Raw genomic sequence first — 20,689 nt, 5'->3', positions numbered from 1 at the left:
TTTCGTTACGAGCTTAAATTCTCTGAGAGCGTAATAAACTTAGGCTGGGGGTTCAGAAAAGGTCGTTGCCCTGATTTGTTACGAGCCGCTTCGGTTCTTTTTCTGTACAAGAATCGACACAAGGGGTTCGTTCCCTAGCGGCTGCTTCATGTGCGGCATGCACAGTGATAAAAAGGAAAAAAAACGAAAGAAAAATACGAATCGCGAGAGTAAAGTCTTCGCTTTCCTCATCACGTTGTATATATATTTCAACGGAATGAAACCTTCAAACATCGCTTGCGGCAGATGGCACTATTCTAGTCATCGAGCTGAATTACCCAAACAGGCGGAAATCCACGAGAAACTGAAATACACACTCGTCCATGTAACAAAAATTCGCTAATAAGGTTTCTCATGAAATTACTGTCCCGCGCTTATTCCAGACTGCAGCGGTCACCTTCAACTGATAAATAGTTGCATTATTTCTTATATATTTTTTATATCTTTATGTACTCTGGAAAAATATGGAATTCACTATTTAAAATTTAAAATTAAATTTTAGGTATTTACGAGCCAAAACCATGATCTGAAAATGAGGCACGCCGCAGCAGTGACTCCTCATTAATTTTGACCACCCGGGGTGCAATAACGTGCGACTTATTCCGAGTACACGAGTGTTTCTTTTTTTTTCTTTTTTACTGCAAGAGCATTACATTTCCCATTACGCGAAAATTCGTTGGCGTGATCAAAAGGTGGTACCAAAAATGACCGACGCCACAAAGAGTAAAAACACGTCAAGAAATGCTCAGAGTGCCGTCACATTTCTCAGGGAGGTTCCTGTCAACAAAGTAAATTAATCGCTTTGAAAAGTACATTTAGTACGTTTCGGTCTGGGTGGGAATAAAAACCGGGCGTCTGGAGTGCGAGATGAGCCCGCCTCTCCGACTCGATGCCAGCTCCATGGTTCTGGATTACTAAAGGTGTGGCCTAGTGAGTGCGTCCTTGGACCCGTGAAGGCACACACAGTGCGGAGGATGTGGCACCACGTCGTGAATGTATAAAATGAGCGCATTCATGACGTTTCATGGTCTACAAACGGCGTAATGCTTTCGCATTCGAACACGTACGCAGTCTTCAGTGTCTCTATCCGATTTTAATTTCTTTTCTTTTCTTTTTTTTTTCTTTTTTTTTTGTTCATTTCGCCCCTATCGCAAATGCCAGCATCGCGGCCTGGAATCGAATCCGTGACCACGTGCTCGACAGCAGGTGTCATATATATGGACGCTCTGAAATTATCTGACCAACATAAGCTACCAACTAAATCAAAGTATGTAGTTAAGTTCGCGGCTGAATCACTATTTTTGCCTAACGGCATCAGAGTGACGTCAAAGACCATCGAAACAAATTAAAGTCGTGCACTGCAAGTTGCGGCGAGGTCCGCCCCGTTGCAAAGCATAATGGGGAATCACGAGACGTTTGAAAACGTTGCCAAGTTGTTGTGAACACGTATTCCCAAAATAATAATAATAATAATAATAATAATAATAATAATAATAATAATAATAATAATAATAATAATATTTATGAAAACGGAACAAAAACACATACTGGGGCAAGGCTGGTTTGGCCGCGAGCTGTAGTTATAAGTTAAATGCAATGAAAGTAGCCATTTGTGAGAAGCTATTCCTTCATCTTTGGGTGTGAGAGGCAGAAAGCAAGAGCCGGAGAAACGAGCTAAAACTATTTCACCGCGCTTTTACCGCTGTTCGTAACTCCACTTCGATGCACACACGTGTGAGCGACGCTGTTAATTTAGACAATATCAACAGACTTCATTGATTCGATCCTGTGGCTTTGAACGCATTCACTAAAACAGGAACGTGATGTGCAGAACATTAACAACACTCACTCAATCATTCTCGTTAAAGGAGAACGCGGGCAATGATGCAGAAAATACATCATCTCTAGTGACATTTTAGACTCTGGTCATATATTTGATGCAGAAAATACATCATCTCTAGTGACATTTTAGACTCTGGTCATATTACTGATTTAACTGAAGGTATGAACACTCCAAACTAGCAAGAAATACTGACAAGCGCCGAAGCACCCTAAATAATTTAGAAGACCTTTTTTTTTTCTCTGCCAACCAGGGCCCATATTCACAAAAAAAATATTAGAATTGTCGGGAAGAGAAAATTCAAGCGAATCCTGATGCCGGACATATTAGCGAACACAGCCATTCAATAGCAAAGAACCGTACTAAAATTTTTTGGGAATTCTGTCGCAATTTCACATTTAATACCCGACAGGTGGATGCGTCATGACGGTATTATACATTAGCTGGACAAGTTGCCGAAATCGCTGCGGCCGATGCACATAGGTGCCACCATAAAAAAAACTAGCACAGCGCACATGTTCATTTATTATAATTATTATTGCCAGTAAGCAAGGTCATCATACCTAGCCTAGTCACTACATGGCGTGCGCAAACATTGCTTCGTGTAGTGGCTATCCGACAATGTCAACGACACCAGGTCTGGCATTTTAAGGTGAACTTTAGTACCAAATAATTTTTTTTAAAAAAAGAAAGATGTTCCCAACATAAGTGTGATTCGTTTACGTATCGCAAGCATGTGCTACAGTTTAGTGCTGAGTGAGTGCTGACAAATAATTTTCACCCCTCCTTCAAGGAGGTCTGACGAGCGGCAACCGTTACCTAGTATATCATACATCGTTCAAGTCCTTACAAAAGAGAACCAGGTAGCTTGGAATGTCGAAACAAAAAACACCATCCAAATTGTTATACTTAAGGCTTGATTTAAATAAAAGCTTTTCCCGTACGCTGGTATGACAGCACAAATGAACGAACGCATAAATATTTATTAAACAAAAGGATGGTTTGTGGCCTGCTTGCGTATTTAAAAACGACTCAGCAACAACCAAAGCAATCTGTTTCAGATGCGACAGTGGCACAGCAGACTTGAAACATCTATTCTTGGTGTGCGAGGTTCTAAATTAGGTTAGATCGAGAAAAGTTACAGAACACTAAGGGACCGAATTCACAAAGCTTTTCGTTCGTGAGTGCTGCTAGCCATTCGCCAGCCGCCTTCGCTAATGATATATGTCCAGCACCACGATTGGCTGACACCTGCCTCTACGAACAGTTTTAGCGCAAGAACGTTTTTGGGAATTTTGCCCAAGATTCCTGGACGTAAAATCCCGTCAAGGAAGATCTCACTGCTATCTCGTATTTTGTCACGGAAACGGTTATCAAATATTTCATTACATCCCCCCCCCCTCCTTCTCAACAACAAAAAAAAGCATCACAAACAAAACGCAATGATCGTATTTCCTATCCATTTATTTATAATCTCTCTTTCATTCCTTTTAAATCAGTTGCAAATATGGGGACCGGCCTGCAAGTTGCCTGCACGCCTTAAAGCTAACCTGGCGGAATTACGGGTGGTTATAAGGACGTCGGCAACAACCTATTGATAATTCTCCTCAATCGCATAATTCTTGGTCCGATCTTCTTCAACGTTGTCGTCTTAATACTGGCGTGGAGTCCCACCGGGTGGCGCTTAAGTAGCGCGTGTCGGCGGCCGCTCGTGACGAGTCCTAACAGAAGAAGGTTCGCTCGCAACGGCCACTGTTCGCTGGTCCGCCGCTTTTCGCCCTGCTCCACCAGACTACTGCGTCAGCTCCAGCAAACGGCCTCTCCGCCTGCCCAAGGTTTCTAGTACCTGGACTCGAAGCTCAGAATGAGAGCAGCGTAAGCACCGATTTTGCGACGTTGTAATGCATTCCGCTGGTCGTTTGTGGGCGCTCTAGGGCACTCACGGCAGCGCGCGTTACATTCGACTCTCCGAATTCGAGCGCTCGGAACACTTTGGTATGGTTCTTGCACAGCGCAGCGCTCCAGCTGACAGCGCTCAGAGACAGAGATCTGGCGGAGTTCCTGCCGCATGGCTCCTGCAGCTTTCGTGGAGTCTGCCTTGGCGGTAGCGGCTGGGTGCATTTGGCAGCTGCGCGACTTGTTTGTTCGCAAAAGAATAAATGCTGAAGCGTTTCCGTTTTCGCCTCCGATCGCACCGGCGAGCACTAGCGAGGGCAAGGCTTCGGCTTGCTTTCTCTGACGTAGAGTGGGTTCCGCATCGTAGAAATCGGAATCATAGAGTGATAGGAACCAGCCGAATGTATACCAATAGTCTTTCATGTGCTTATTCTCTCATTTCCATATACTAAGTTTCTTTAACTCGTCGCTATGTTTTCATATAATCTGCTTGAAGCGCACCTAAATACGTTACCGAAAGCGGAACCGCGAGCTAGTTGATCTGCTGATCCGTACGAACGCACTCATTACATGTTTGGTCAGGTCAGTCTTAGTCGATGGCATCCCGTGGTTTCACGGTTCAACCGAATATGAAAGTCAAGATGATTCTTATAATTCGCAATATCCAGACTGTCCCATCTAACATGAACCATGTTCTAAGTTTTAGAAAAAAAGCCGCCTTTGCTGATGAAACTAACTGTACGGTGTTAGCTAGTAACCTCCTGGACAAGGCTCCGGTATTTTTTTTATTCCTATGAAAGGAGTAATTAGTGCTGCTTGTTTAACAACATGAGATTTTCATTTTACAGCCAAAAATGCAAGTGCGAAGTTTGTAGATCGCATTCAAACACACCAATTTTGCGAGGTGTTGCCGTTTCTCTAGCTCTTTTTTACTTTGCTTAAATGAAAGCCACGGCGGAGGGCATGCAAGCGGTGGACTGCGGGGGCGTTTTAATGGTTTCGCGTGCTTTCATTTATCCACGGAAATAAAAGTTGCGATATATTATCGTAAGCAATTCGATTCTGAACAACAGGGTCCTTTCGGCGGTGGCGCTGAGCCTCTGCAGGGGCAGCTCGTTTAGTTAGCAGCAGCGGCACACGAACCACTTCCACCGGTTGCATCGCTCATGGTACAGAAAGAAACGCGAACACGGGAACGCGTGGCTAGCGCGGAGCGTGTTCTTTAGCGGCGGCGGCGCCGCAGGCGATGTAGCGCATGCGCACTGGGTCCAAAGTCCACGCCAGCACTTTGTTTACGCGTTCGCCGCATGCCTGTTCGTCGACGGCACTCCGCTTTCTTCCTCACCCTTTCGCCATACCCTCCTCCGCTTTTCGCCTCCTGGTTGAGCTGCACCCTCCTCTCCACTTTACTCCTCGCGTCTTTCATCCTCCCCGCTCCACTCCGCGTTCGCTTTCATCTTTCACTGTGCTCTTTCGCTCGGTTACGACGCCAACACCGCCGAAGTTAGCCGCAGGAACGGGCGCTCAAGAGCTGTGCTATAAAATACATAATTACAGATGGCATGTTAAGGATGTCGCTAACACCATGCAGTTTCATACGACCAGAAAGCTGCGCTTTTCTATTTTTTTAGCGTTGTCAAACTTATCTAACACACTTTATTTTGATGCCGCGGAATTTTTAGGAATTCAGTGGTCACACTTATTAGATTATTTGTGGAACATTCGTTGTAAATTACCCTTGATGCGTGCGAAAGATGACGTGGTCTCCACTTGGCTAAAGTGAACCATGACAGGTTCTGCAAGAATTTGTGTTATTTTTAATATCAATTTATGCCCACGGGGAGCAACTGCTGCTGCAGCGCTTGCAGCGGTGTTTAACCTTCACCACTGCACTACTTTTGCTTCCTTGCAGCCTGAACTGATGAAGACTTCACGTGGTCGTGAGCACGCTGGTTCAGCGGCCAACTCGCGAGAAATTGCCCACACAGCCTCTCCGCCGCATCCCAATGCAGTGCTTGCCGCCGCGCCGCCGGCTTCATCCATCGCTAAATCTAGAACCACCGACGGCTCTGGCCCGGCCTCCCAAACACACAAGAGGCCAAAGATTGGGGCTAAACATATTTTGATACTCTGCCTCGCCACGGCAGCTTTCTTCTCCGTGCTGATCACCCTCAGCCTACTGCGCCGTCAAGAGGCGAGCCACCCAAGAAGGGCCTGCGCTGACACGGAGGAGCAGCTGTTCGTGAAAACCTCGTTGGGCGAAATCAAGGGAGCCGCCGTTGAGACCAGCAATGGCCAGCGCGCACGCGTCTTCCTCGGCATTCCCTTCGGCCAAGGCACGACAGGATCCCGGCGCTTCGACCTCGCCAGTAAGGTCACCAAGCTACGCTCTCCTTTCGCGGCGGTGAAGCAAGGTCCCGGTACGCATTGTCAATTTATTCATCCATTTGGATTCCAGTGCCACATTTATCCGCGTGAACATTTAAATTCGTTTCGTTTTATTGCGATAGCAATTATATGGACACTTTAAGTGTATTTTTGCCGTCGGCGTCGCCATCGCCGTCGTCGTGAGGTTCCGTATAAAGTCCAAGAGCGATAATATCGTCGCCGTGCGCCGTATGTGCGAGTGAAGGCGCGCGGGGAGCGCGCGCTCTCACGGAGAGCGAACGCACGGCGGAGAGTAAACGCGACTTCCGTGGCGCGAAATGCCGTGGGGTATGGGAGGTAGGGAGGGAGGGGGGGGAGACGCTGTGCTGCGCCACCAAATACGTATCTTGCACCGGGCGTAAGGGGAACTGGCGACGCAATCTCCCACGCGAAAGGAGCAAAGCGGGAAGGCAGCGCGAGAGGGAGGGGTATCTTCTACTCTGCCAACAAATGCGTTCTTGTACTTTGCCCCGGTACAGGCTGTTGGGCTCTCGGTGTTGTCACGCGCACCGTATCTTGCAAGCGATGTCCACACGGCTCTGGCCTTTGTATGCGCTGTGCATTCGCCGCTCAGTTTCCGTTGGAGCGAGAGACCGCGCGAACCTTCGCTCGCTGCGGCCGCCGCGCTTCCCCACGCCAGCGTTTTCACAGTGGTTGTCTGCGGTCATCGAGTGTGATCTATTCATATTTGCTTGTGCGCACTGACACCACGCTTGTTAATTCAGTTAGTAAGCGAATGTGTCAAGTTTATGCAGCCGATAAAACTACTATCCCTACTCCTTATAGCCCTGTAGTAATTTGCTATCGCAATTGATGCTTCGCCTTTCGGGCGAAACTGCGACATTTTTTTAGTCTGGCCTCAAAAAATGTTGAAACTCGCTACGAATGACACTAGATCTCTTCCAATCAATATTGTCGCATGTACAAACCGCCAGAAATCACGGAAAATGATGGCACATATCGCAAGATAAGATACAGCACACACAATGTGCACTGTGCACATACCTCAAATCCTGTGCAAATTGTTGTATGTTCCACTTTTCATGTTTATCAATACTGTTAAGTAAGCCCTGTATAATATATATGGCGAATTAGAAAAGTCTTTGACTAGTAATATATAATTATACAAACATGCATTCTTGCATTTCGGATTGTTTGTGTTATTTTTTATTGTCCTAATTTTCTGAGCTATTTAAAAAGAAGGGGATGCCTCGCATCGTGTAACGCCATGGGAACCTCGAGTAGACCATAAATGAAATTAAACTAAATTTGTTGGCGCCTACAGATGACACCAGCTATTCATGTTTTCTTTATTGTCAGACTTGCTCAAAATAACCCACGTTTCAGACAAATATAAGCGAAAAAATATGGTAACATATTCAACTCAAAAGCTCTTATACCTACTCACCTTGTACTGACTTGTTCGGGACTGTCAGCCTCTTGCTGTAAGGAAAGAAAAAAAGAAAAGATTGCGGTGTGCGATATGTCAAGTGCTGTGGCGTCCCAGAGGCGCATGGGACTACGCAACGTCACGTAGACAAAAAGACAATAAAAAATTCCTCGCCGCATAAATTACAACAAAAACATGCGTTGTCTAAATTCTGTGCCACGTAATTTACCTCATTTACAATGTAATTTACAAGAAAGAGTTACTAGACCAAGCTGAACCAGTTTTAAGCTCAACCTTTTATCACTTCGCAGCTGCTGTCTTTGAATTTTAAAGAGGTTGCAGTTTGTGACAAAACTAGCTCACATTATCACTCTGCCGTGATGCAAACATATTGCGCTGGCATCTTACAGCCGCGGGATGATTGGATGAATTAGCAGCGTCAGTAACGACTGTGCCGTTGGCAAAATGTGATGACCGGGTATTTCGCTGGCCACGAAATGGAGCTGCTACAACGGTTTAGGTAGTTGTTTTGCACATAGCTATTGTAGCTTACAGCCTAAATTTACGGAAAGCACAACGAAGAGGTGACACGATGCTTGGCTCGGACAGTAGGACGTAGGACGCAGGTGACGCAGGCCAGTAGGACGCAGGTGAGAATCGAGCTCTTCGTTATCCTCTCTTACTAATGGACACACGTCATAATCAGTGTAAAAGCCGGGTTACCTTCGCCGACTTTCAGTAGCGCGGAATGATATTTTTCTTTCTCGCTTGATCGGCCCATCTCGTGGAGATAGTGATGGCACCCGGCGAGTGCTCCTTTCAGTGTATACTGTCGCAGCGCTCGTGTCACCTGTCCATTTGTGAGAATGCACTTCACAAATCAAGATAACTGGACAGTCTTGCCCGAAGGGCGAAGCACGAAAAGCGGCAGCAAGGATTAGCGTTTCGCTAAAGCTCCTCAGACGGTGTTCTGAAAATACCCGGTGTCGACATGTTGGCGTGACACAGCGTGCGAGGCAACTTGTGCTACGCGCCTGAAACAGCCCCTCTGACAACTACCAGGCGTCCCACAACGCTGGCGCGATGAGCAGCGCCGCCACCGGCGTTACAGGCGCCGCGGCTCACCGAGGCACGAGGTGCGCGACCGCGGAAGAATACCATCAGCGTGTGTAGCTTGAAGTGTATACTGTTGGTGCCACTCGGGCCAATGTACGCTCCACGGTGTGGTATATATATATATACATATATGCGCACAGGGGATCGGCAGGAAGACTATAGCATTTTACGCACAACGCTCATGCCAGCAGGTGCAGGCCGAACGCCGCCTGGCACAAATGCAGAGCTGATTTAGTGCAGCCTGACGTTGAGTCCACGTGGCTTCGTCGTTTTCGTACCTAAACGCATTGCGCTTCACTCGCGTCTATGGGTGGCTTCTAACTCTTCACGCAAGGGTCGCGCGTACACTGTTGATAGCCTCACAGCGCGGCGGCGCCACCGGCGCTGACGACGCGAAAGCGCCTCGAGTATCCATCAAGGAAGGAAAGAAAATCAATGGTGATTTAGCGGTAAATGCGAGAGAAATCCGTCAGAATTACGTCGCAGCTCCTTGAGGTCCGGAGTTTGCCGCGTTTACCACATTGCAAAGTATTGTTCAGCTCACTCGACGCACGTCCTGCCCCTTCGAGGTGTGAAGTACAACTGACGATCGTCCGTAGCAGACCACCTCAAGTAACAATATATATATATATATATATATATATATATATATATCACGCTCTACTAAGCTCTCCCATCTCCTCTCTACCACGTGACCGACTTCTCACACTTCCTATACCTACTTTCTTTCCCGCTTTGACACTCGTGATGTGAAGCCGTTACAGCTTGGTAAAGAACTGTGCATATGAATCAAATAACTCTTTTGCAGTGAACGGCAATGCTATTGCGACGTGTTGCGAACTGATGCGGAGTGCCGCGCATGGTGTTGTGTGTGCTTGTGATAGCCGGTGTCACAAATTGCCGTCAAAGAGGTTCATTGGAGAGCGCCACATACCCAGTAGTATACATACTCATGGAGTGGCAAATACTTTGTGGCCACTGCCGTTCTACAATGGTACATATTTTAGACTGCACTATCTTCGGTTGGGTAATCCTGAGAGGGGACGGATGGTGTGTCGCGTTGAAAGCACTTCGTCCATCGGCGCGACCTCAATACGCGTGACGGCAGCACGGCATAGACTCCCGCGCTGCTTAAAAGCCACACAACGACGCCGAACCAAGTCCCCGGTTTGAGCAGAGCGAGCAGCAAGTGTGTGCGTCCTGTCTCTCCCGCACTTTCCCTGCCGCCAGCAAAACGCGCTTGTTAGCCGAGCGAGTGGCAAGACTTGCGCGTACTAGATTCGCAGCCTATATAGTCCTGCCCCAAGAGAACTTGTGGGATGCGTTGTTGAGCGCGCGTCTTGGTGGTCATTTGCGATAGGAGCAAAGTTCGGCGAGACGAGATGGCTAGTGGCTTCTCGTGTGCTGCTTTCACGCACACCTATTGTTGGGAGACAGGGATTTATACACACCCCCTAACACCCTCCCCCCCCCCCCCCAACACCCCTCCAGGAATATCTGGACCCCTTCCAAAAAGTTATTCCGGACCAACCCCCCCCCCCCCTACCCTCTTACAGAGAGGTACTCATATTGGACAAAAATGAAGCTGAATCCATGCACTGTGGTAATCACTTTACTATTTGTGGAGGTGGACGCTACGTGACCCTAATTTTGAGGCCCAATTTCGATGTTGAGGGCGCAGACGACAGTGCTACACTGCGACCTGCAAGAAGCGGTTAAACCTTGACGTCGCGGTAAACGCTTGCTCATGGATGAGATGGGAGATGCATGTTTGGTCTTTATATCTTTCCATATTTATGTCAACGTACGCACAATATGTACAGTACGAGCACTACCCCTGTGCTTAGTCGTAAAATTTACAATGTGGCACATTTCTCTCGTTATCGTTAAAGGGGTTGAGACACCAAATTTTTAGGCTATAAAAAGCATGCTGTAGGCTTCTTCTGTATGCAAGGACACTCAACATGAAGTGTTGGGCACAGCAAACGTTTAAAATATATTTTAATTCGCTTCCAAAGAGTGCCTAAATGCTCGTTCTCGCGATCGAGACTCATCGCTATCGCGATTGACGCCAACGTCACTATGTTGGAAGCGTAACGAAAGTTTTAGTGACGTCTTACCACATTAGAGTGACGTACAACGAGCGGTGACCCGCAGTGCCGGGCAAGCCTTAGAGAGCCTCGAGTCTAGCGTACAGTGAGCCGCATCGGACTCAGATGTAGAGTCGGAATCTGAGCTGCCGCAGCTAGCCATGACAACTGTCGGCGTGGTTTTGTTTGCCTGCGCTGGTACAGAACGCGTGTGGGAGAGCAGACGATGCAGCAGTGCGTGCGTCACACCTTTGTGGGCCCACGTGACCAAGCTTCCTAGAGAGCGACGTCACTGTCCCAATCGGCGCCCAGAAACCGAAACCGAAAATCGTTCACATAAATAATGCGATATTAAATTATTTACCGAGAATATAGGAATGTTCGAGCGTGTATCATGCTTCCTGGAGCAATAAGAAGCGTTTGAAACAAAGAACGCACAAGCCACAAATTCGATGTCTCAACCCCTTTAAGCTCCGAATGACCAGACTGGGGAAGGAGTAGAATTTACAGACGGTATCGTGGAGAGCTGGCTTCACAGCAAGCACTGGTAATGCTTGCGTGCGAGGTCGAGAGAAAAAGAGTGTTCCCTGCTTTGTCACCAACCGCAATCAAGATATTGCTTCTTCGCGTAGGAACTGTTACCGTTGAAAAAAATGTCACAGTTTCGCCCTAAGGGCGAAGCAATGAATGCGATAGCAACACAGCAATGTCATACGAAGTAAGGTGAGCGGCTTTGGTAGCAATATGAATTGTAGTAAACATGAGCTGATTAAGTATAGCAGGTGTGCTGCGGCGTAAGTAGACCGATATGAAGAGAGACTCGATGACCACGAGAAGGCGCGTGTGAAACGGTGGTGTTGATGAGAAGCGCTTCCCGTGGGCAGCGCGTGCGAAGGGACACACCTGTAGCGCTGCACTGCCGATCCGGGCAGCATTGCATGTGTACCGTGCGTTGGAAAATGTGACCCGACTATTACTAACTGAATGAACAAGCGCGGTTTGAGCGCGCACAAACAAACACGAATAGATCACACTGAATGACTGCAGACAACGACTGTCAAAACGCTGGCAGCAAGCATGCGCCGCAGCGGCGAAGGTACGTGCGGTCTATCGCTTCAACGGAAACTGAGCGGCGAATGCACGGCGCTTTAAGATAAAAGATGGTGCGAGCGAGCGACGAGCGCGGTTGTTGGCAGAGTGGAAGTGCGCCCCCCCCCCCCCCCCCCGCTCCCTCCGGCGCTGGCTTCCCGCTTCCTTGCTTGCGCGTGGGAGATTGAGTGCGTTCGCTCTCCGTGATAGCGCGCGTCCCGCACGCTTCCGCTCGGGCATACGGCGCGCGGCGAAGATTTTATCTATAGGGAACCTCACGGCGACGGCGACGGCGACGCCGACGGCAGAAATCCGGTTGAAGTGTCCATATAATTACTATCGCAATAAAAGTGTTTCCAGCATGAACAGGATCCTAACATCAGATAGATATGTCACATGACGCCGGCCCATGTCGATGCGCTGATGAAAATTTCTATCGAAGCTCCAAGTATCCTCATATTGGGAACGCAACAGACGAAGAAGAGGAGGAATACTTGAAGTTTGTGGACCGAGCCTGCATGATGCGGGCCCACAAACCACGTCGGGTATTGTAGATACGTGCGAGGTGACACGGTGCAACTGCAGAGTTTGTGTAGTCCCAGTTTTATTGTTATTATTATTTCGTGAATGTGGCAGCCACAGCTGGCCTAGTAGCTTCTTTGGATATTGTACGTACCGGATTGTAGCGGTCATCATGCGCATATGTACTTTTTGTTCTTAGTTGTTATATTTTAACTTTATTATTTAAGGTATATGGCTGCTCCGTGTCTATTGAGCTTGGTATCTTTTTTTTTTCTCGTGCAAGGTGATCCTGTACTTAGTTTTGAAAACGTCTGCACTTTGTTCTTTCAAGACTTGTAGATTAAGAACTTGCTTCATTGTGAATACTTAGTTTTGAAAACGTCTGCACTTTGTTCATTCAAGACTTCTAGATTAGGAATTTGCTTAACTTTTTTCTGCATAGAAAAAAAGAATAAACTTTGTGCAATCGAATGAAAACTCGAAACGCTGTCCCTTATGTTAATACAATTTTCAAACGTAGTGACAGAATGCCATTGGTGTTTACATATAGTATTGAATTTAAAATTGCGAAAAACGAGGCACACATTTCGGCCTCTTCTCGTGCCTGCCTGTCTGCACCTTCGTGGTAGTATTGTCTGTGAAACAACATAGCTCGACATGCACCAACAAGGACGAACTCCCTTGTAATATATAGTGTTATATGCTTGCTTAAAAGGTTTATTAGCGTACTTCTGCTAAGTAGCAGCTTTTCCGCCACCATTTGTTGAAAAGTAAAAGAGCGTTCCGCCTTAAATAAAACAACATGCTAAAAAGAGCGCCAGCCCCACGGACCTCCTCCCCCCCCCCCCCCCCCCGCCTTTCGCTCAAAAAAGATATAACCAAGAACTTCGTATCCACTACCCTCCCCCCCCCCCCTCGCGTTCTGGTAACACCCCCCCCCCCCAAAAAAAAAATCGAAATTCTGGATAAACCCCTGGTTGTATATCACGTTATATCATGTGCAATGCGATTTATATGTCCTATAAACCTAAGAACATTTTCGTATCTGTCTAACATTTGCCTTTACTAGCAATCACTTGTTTTTTTTTTTGTTTTTTTTTGCAATACTGCAACTTTTTTCGACTGTACAATTTTCACGATCGGCCTCTATTTTTATATCGCTGTTTCTTTTCTATATATATATATATATATATATATATATATATATATATCTTTTATAAGTGAAGGAAAATGGCCGGAAAGGCTTAATAATTTCAAGCGAAGCTCGTTGCCTCACAAGTGTCAGCGGTGGTGGTGATGGTAGCGGCGGTGCCGATGGTGGTGGTGGTGGTGGTGCTACCACGCTGAATGGGAAGCCCATTCTGGCTATAGTGCAGAAAGGGTCCAAGCTCATTGGCACACACCCCTGCCATGTGGTTCAATCCTGGTGATAATGCAGAAATGGGCTCGGGGACCTGTAGCGCGCCCTTGAACTACCCTTGTCACACGTGAGACCCAAAGATAAAAAATCACCAGCCCTTTCCCTGTCGAGAAAGTGGGGGCAAGCAAAGCGTGTCGTCCGATTCTAGACTCCCGATTTTAGCGTGAGGGCCTCCGAAGCCCGCGCGAAACGTCAGCGAAGAGCCGCGGACCCCGAGTGGTGGGAGCACAGTGTTGAGGCCAAATGTCAGCGAAGAGCCGCCGACCCTGAGTTTAGGGGAAACGAAACGGAACGCCTGCGACAGCGTCGTCTTACCACAAGCTTCGCTTACCCCCCTTTTCTCGACAGGGGAAAATTTTTTTCATTTTCTTCAAGCGAGTGTCCCTGTAATTTCGATCGCTATAAGGTAACGCACTCGTGCAAAGCTACCAACTTCGAACAGTATTACAAAGCTTTAACATGGCCTTTATCCGGCAGCATGCTTGCAGCCGTCAATAGACGCCCCGGTACTGCGGTCGGTCACCATCATGTCTGACAACTGCCTCACCCTGAACGTCTGGGCTCCCAGCCGCTGCTCGATGGAGGAAGGGGAGTCGTTGCCGGTGCTCTTTTTCATTGGCGGCTGGATGTTTCACTCCGCCAGCTGGAACGGCCTCTTCGACTGGAGCAGAATGGCCAGCTATGGCCGCGTGGTCGTGGTGTCCCCTAACTTCCGGCTCGGCGCTTCCGGCTTCCTGCACCGCAACGGAACCGGCCCGGAGAACGTAGGCGTCGAGGATATCCTGCTCGCCTGGCGTTGGACCAAGGAGCACATCGCGTCGTTCGGTGGCAACTCCAGCAACGTGGTGCCGTTGGGTCACTCGAGCGGCGGCGTTGTAGTCTCCGCCTTGCCCGCCAGACCTGAACTGCTGGATGTGAACCGGTCGGTGATTCTGGCGCAGAGCATGTTCACTGTAACTCCGGATAACAGTGGAGTGAAAGGAGTGCGCAAAACCGAGTACCTCGGAGAACTTTGCTGCGAGAAGTCGTCCTGCACCGCTGAGCGCTCAATTCCCGGCAAGTTTTAATTTACCGCACCCTCGATATGTTAATTAGTAATTTGCATTATTTCCTTTCCACAACGCAGATGCTACGGGAGGAAACGAATGGAAACATTTACGTGTGTCTGTTCCGTTCTCGGCACTTTAATGATGAATGATTCTCTACGCTTAATGCTGAACATGTACGTATACCTGCGGATGTCCCAGTGGCAGTTCTCCAATCCCGAATGTCTTTGGTTCACTATTGCTGAAAATTAAGTGAGAAACGACTGCGCAGAAGTCGTTTCCGCGAATATCTCTACAACAAAGAAACTACCCAACAAACAAAATTCACTATGCCTCGGTGCACACTACGCCGGGCTTGCGCCGCTGCAGGCGGCGCAGCTCTGGGTGCTAGTAGCAAGTTTCAACGCCATCTATGATTTGCGCCACAAACTTCTGGCTCGCTGGGACGCGAGATGGAGCGCCTTATTCGGCGAGTCAGCGCTACTGTTTATTCAAGTCGCTTTATTTCAACACCAGAATGTTGAGGACGCAAAAAAAAAAAAAAAAATGCGGGCAGCTTCACACTAGTGGTGCGAAGGCTGAGCAAACAGTGAAGCTGGTGGCCCTTCCCTGGCTTTTACTTGACCTTTTCATTAGATTTAACTTGGCCTTTCTATTAGCTTGACTTTTCTAGGCTTTAGGTGGTAGTGCCCGGGAAACTCTGGATCGGTGCGAAGTCTTCGGAGTCGCTCTCGAGTGATAGTGCGGCGCTTTTCGCGCCGCTCCTCTTCTTCGGGCGTGACGATCTTCTTCGGACGACCCATGTGCTCGGCGCGAACTCACGTGGCAAAGTGTGTCCCTGCGCCTCGTCGAGGCGGAGCTATATAGTCTGAAGTGTCGTCAATAAAGCCCCTTGATTTAGTCGTCATTGCCTATCTTCGCCCCCGCGCGGCTGTGGGGGCGAAGCTAGGCAATAAATAACCAGTCATGCATTACCATGAATATGGTTAGGCATGATGCAGACACCTGGATAGCCAGTCATGCATAAAATATGAACATAAGTTCGAAAAGAAAGCACATCGTGATTTTTTACATCGCAAACACACAAAAAAATACCTTATACACAGCTCTCGCTCCGCGTGCTGTTTGACTGCCTTCACGGCATGGCGTTAACTTATCCTGACAGCCAGAAGATCGCACTACTATTGCTAGTGCGTCGGCTACGTCAAAAGCGGAAGCGGACTATGTCAATACATCCTCACTTGCGCTGTCATCGTCCACGGACTTAGCCACAGCCGCGCTTTCACTACGAGCGCCACAAGCCGCCATTTTGTCTTCTGCCCACTGCCCCTACAGCGCGCAGTGCATTCTGGTCTAGCGGCAGCCGCGTGAGATAGAACATGCGCCGGCGGCGCTGAGCGCGCCCGACGCAGCTGGGTACGCCGGCTACGCCGTGACGTCAGACTGTAAATTGTGCACTTTTCACCGGCCATAGAGCTTTTCACTATATTACCTAGAGGGAAAACTGGCGCTGCTGCGCTGTGGTATCTATGGGAATGCCGGTATATATTTGTGACTTCGGATTGGCATCGTTCTCGGAGAGCCATGAAAGCCTTGAAGACGCGCCTGGCTAGCACCGTTCCGTCTCTCACAATGATTCATTTTCTGCTAACACAGCACGTAAAAAACTGCTTTAGCTTTATTATTACACAAAAACACGTTTTGATTAGTTTTGAGGACTTACTATACGATGCACAATTATATGAAACGTAAAAAGTATCAGCTGGCCGCTAAAGTTGGAGGGCAGACAAGATTATCGCTCGCTTTCGAACAACTTGTCTGTTCTTGCTTTTCTTCGCTTGATCCTGCATTGTAGGTGAGTAAACTTTATTGAGAGATGTAATATGGGTGAATGAAAGCCGTTTATGTAGATTTTATTTTAGGAACGCGGTATTTGTGCAGCCATATCCACGTTTTAGACGAACCCCCGTTCAACACCAGCCAAGACAAGCCTCGCTGACACATATCCCGTCATTCCCATGAGGGCACGGCACCCTTTAAGAAACTCGCATAGACGGCGGCGCCAGATTACCCTCTAGATGTTACAGTGAGAAACTCTGTCATCAGCGTTGCCTAACCGAGCCACACGTGGCCGCGCGCACCCGTTAAGCCGGACTATATCTTGCCCTTAACAGTGTCGACAACGGCGTTTAGCCGATCGTGTCTCTTCACAACCACAATCTCTCTCTCTCTCTCTCTCTCTCTCTGCGTCACGTAGCCAGCGTTTTTACAGCAGTTGTGTGCGGGCACACAAACAACGCGCACAAATGTTGTCGATGGCGGCGGCGTTTTGCCCCCGTTCGCACCGAACGCGCCGGCGTTGGTGACGTGTTTATGAAGAAGGTGCCAACCTTTGCCGTACGCCCTATGGCGGTGGGCCGTAGCGACCATAACGCCGTGGTCCCTGTGGTCACTACATAAATGAAAGCGACCGGATCATATATATTTCTCATTCTTTAATAGTTCAAATACCCAATTACATCATCACATCTTAATAGTCATAATTCGAAATACATAATTCCCACCGTAGTACAGCTTCTCTGGTCTTCCATCTCCACCCCAGTGGAGGGGCTGACCGTTTTTTTTTTTTTTTTTTCATGTGCGCCACACAACCACGCTTGCAGAACGTGCATTTATGGGAACTAGATGGTTGCATTGTACTGGCGATTGCAACACAAGTTCCTTTGGGAGAGAGAAAGAGAAAATGAGAGAGAGAGCGAAAGAAAAAGAAAGAAATAGAGAAAGAAAGAGAGATAAAGAAAGAAAGAGAGAGAGATAACCTAGCTACAACCAAAAGACGCAATCAATCGGCCAGCCTCGTTGTGTCTTGAACTTTGCGCAGCCTAGTGCAAGCTATCGCCTTTTTTTTTTTTTTTTTTTAAGGGGGCGCGTATGTGCCGCGTATCTTCTTTCGTGCACTGTTCTTTCACTTCTTCTCGTCTGCAACACGTGGCAGACAGCTTTTTTCAGCTGCCAACTTGAGCTAAAATACATTATCGGGTTTTATATGCCATAACCACGATCTGATTACCAGGCACGCCGTAGTAGGGGGGGGGGCTTCGGACTACCTTTGTCCACCTGGAGGTTTTTAACCTGCACCCAATGCACCATACACGAGCGTGATTGCATCCAGACCCCATCGGCATGCGGCCGCCGCGGCCGGGATCGAACCAGCGACCTCTACCTCAGCAGCGCGACGCAATAGCCTCTGCGCTACCGCGGAGTTTAGCCAGCTTGTGCTGTATGATCCGGCAGGGGTGCTATGCAGGATGCGCCGAGTTTCTCGTTCACCCGAGTTTTACCCGAGTTTGCTCGATGGCAGTCAGTGAACGGAGATAGCAAGGAACGTGCAATAACAGCAGGCAAAAAGAAATGTCGAGATAAAGCCGCGTATGACAACATGCGCGCACCCTGCGCGGCACAGTGCTGCCGGGCTTCAAGCACAGAGGACTGCGCAACAAAACGCGCCAGCGCCGCGTATTGTTGTCAACGTATTATCGCAATTTAGCAATACCGTCACTGTCCCGCTGTCTGTCTGCACACTTGCCGTGAGCCGCTTGCCACGCCTTTCTTGGGCGCGTCAAGGGCGTGCCTCCTTTTTCGGGCATTATCTTTCTATCCTCCGTCGAATGCGAACAGGGCACATGCGGTGCATTCTTGCACCTATACTTTCCCTCAATCGAATACGTTGAAATACAACAAATAAAATAACCAACATTTTACTTCTTAAAGTATCGTTTTTTTTTTTTTTGAATGCTGTAAATTTGTGATGACAAACGGACATATAATGAATTATTAAATTTTGTACTTTTTTGCCGCGAGTGGCGACAGTGAGGCGAAAGCTTACAAGCGGATACATTCTAGAGGGTCACACGCACGAGGGAGTTCATGCGGTGAGCAGTCGCCAGGGGCGCTGCAGTCATGACAACGATCTGCCCATTCCCTGTCTAATAGGGGAATGGCAACGCAGCGCTGCGGCATGGCTGTTCACCGCAGGTGCTTCACTGCGCCGGCTATTAAGGCCGCCGCTTTACCAACTGAAACGACACTTTAGCCATAGAGACAGGAGCAACGGCTGTCGCTGCAAAATGGCTGTGCGGTATTCTGGGTCCGTAGCGACGCAGCACAATGAAAATGCACCAGTTTATCTGCGTGCGCGAAGTCTCCGCGATGCATTGCGAACACGAGCGTGCTGCCCAGCGACACAGTTCATCGCTTGTCACCGCTTGCCCATTGAAGGTGCCTCCTTGCGCATGTGCGCAGAATTTGAGTGTGTTGTTCACTCCAATCTGCTTGCCGATTGCCTCTGCTGCTGAGCTAACAGCGATCGCAGATGGATATCGTAACGACAGCGCAGCAATCGCATTTTGGTGGATGAGGGCTCTTGTGTGCAGTTAGAAAATTAGACTTCGAACGCAGGAAGGTGTTGCAATTGTTTAGTGTGCCGTGCTTGTGATGACAAAATGCCATTGCACTGGGTGTGTTTGCGCTGACCGCTGACCGTGTTTGCTGCATTATATCACTGACAGAGCAGCCATCTCAAATGACAGCTGCGATACGTAGTCGTTGGAAAACACTACGCACTGCTCAAGATCGTCGTCCACCACGGCGCATCGACGCCTTGCAAGCAGCTACAGTGAAGTGCGGATAATTATTTGCTGTGCGCTACGTAGCCACAACGCAGGCAATGAACCGTGTTGTGGGGTCATCACAGCCCAAGAAGACATATGCATAAGGCAGCGAAAGTCGACGCTTTTTTTATATAGTGGTGCTGAGTACATCACCGATGACAGTGCGTTGAGCGTGTTTTGTTTCGCCGGTCAAGATTGTTAATGCCTCTCAGTTCCGCACCACGTCGCTGTTGTCGAAAAATAAGTTGGGCGTGGCCCAACCGTGGTGGGCGCGCACAAGAGTTACATGCCTCGCTCGGGGCGTGACCTATGGTTTTGATTGACACGCGAACTCGGGCCAAACTCGTACATCGCGAAACCCCCCTCGAGTTAAACTCGGGAGCATGGCGGCGGCAGCAGCAGCCTGTGTCATCGCATCAATCGCGGCAAGCGTCAATATGACCATCTGGACCCGTTCAGCTACATGACCGACGTAGAGTTTCAGCGTCGTTTTTGCCTTTCCAAAACGTCAGTGCGCTGGCTGTGTGACGAGTTAGGCGAGCGCCCTTGTCTGCGGAGACTGCGTGGCGGGCATATTATGCTTTCCGAGCACAGACTGATGTGACTAGGCTGCGGAGGAAAAGTTCTTGCGATCGCTTCGGCTCTCTCCTGTTTCAAGCGCTGCTCGTCCACCGCGCCCTAGCCCCAGGCCAGGTCCGGCGTCGTCATCGGAGTACTGGGGCACCTATGAGCACCTGGGGTTCAACCCGGGCCAACCAACCTGCGTAGGCGAAGTGGTCACATTATATTGGAAGACTCAGAATGGAAGCCGGGCTGCCTTCCGATGCAACAGGTGCCGAAATAAGTTTTCGCAGTTACACGGTAAAGCTGCACTGCACGGTCAGAGAGGCGAAGGACGTTACTTCGCCAACACGGACCGCCTCGGCCATCCGAACGACCACCTCTCCAGGCGGCAAATGATTTGGCTCACGTACTGCGTGAGCAAAAGCGTAGACATATGGCTGTTGAAGGAGATGACCGGCGACTTGTTTCCTCTATAGGAGCACACCATCGCCGACAGGACGAACTACCCCCGTAAGGTCACGAGGGACGAGCTGCTGGCGCGACCTCCATTTGGTACCCCGGGTAGATAGCGCAAATTGAT

The 20,689-nt window shown here is 48.7% G+C and overlaps 1 protein-coding gene across 1 annotated transcript in view; it reads left to right on the top strand.

The window, feature by feature from the left end:
- LOC119448623 (carboxylesterase 3-like) overlaps positions 1–20,689 on the top strand; it is a 147,529-nt gene that overhangs the window by 121,881 nt on the left and 4,959 nt on the right. The window contains exons 2-3 of the mRNA XM_037711855.2: positions 5,688–6,195; positions 14,307–14,885. Coding sequence (XP_037567783.2) covers positions 5,688–6,195; positions 14,307–14,885 — 1,087 coding nt within the window. The remainder of the gene's footprint in view (positions 1–5,687; positions 6,196–14,306; positions 14,886–20,689) is intronic.

The sequence above is a fragment of the Dermacentor silvarum genome, chromosome 4 (genome assembly GCF_013339745.2).
Source record: "Dermacentor silvarum isolate Dsil-2018 chromosome 4, BIME_Dsil_1.4, whole genome shotgun sequence".
NCBI classification, from domain to species: Eukaryota; Metazoa; Arthropoda; class Arachnida; order Ixodida; family Ixodidae; genus Dermacentor; species Dermacentor silvarum.
The sequence above is the reverse complement of the archived record's forward strand: the minus strand, read 5'-3'. Positions and strand labels throughout refer to the sequence as shown.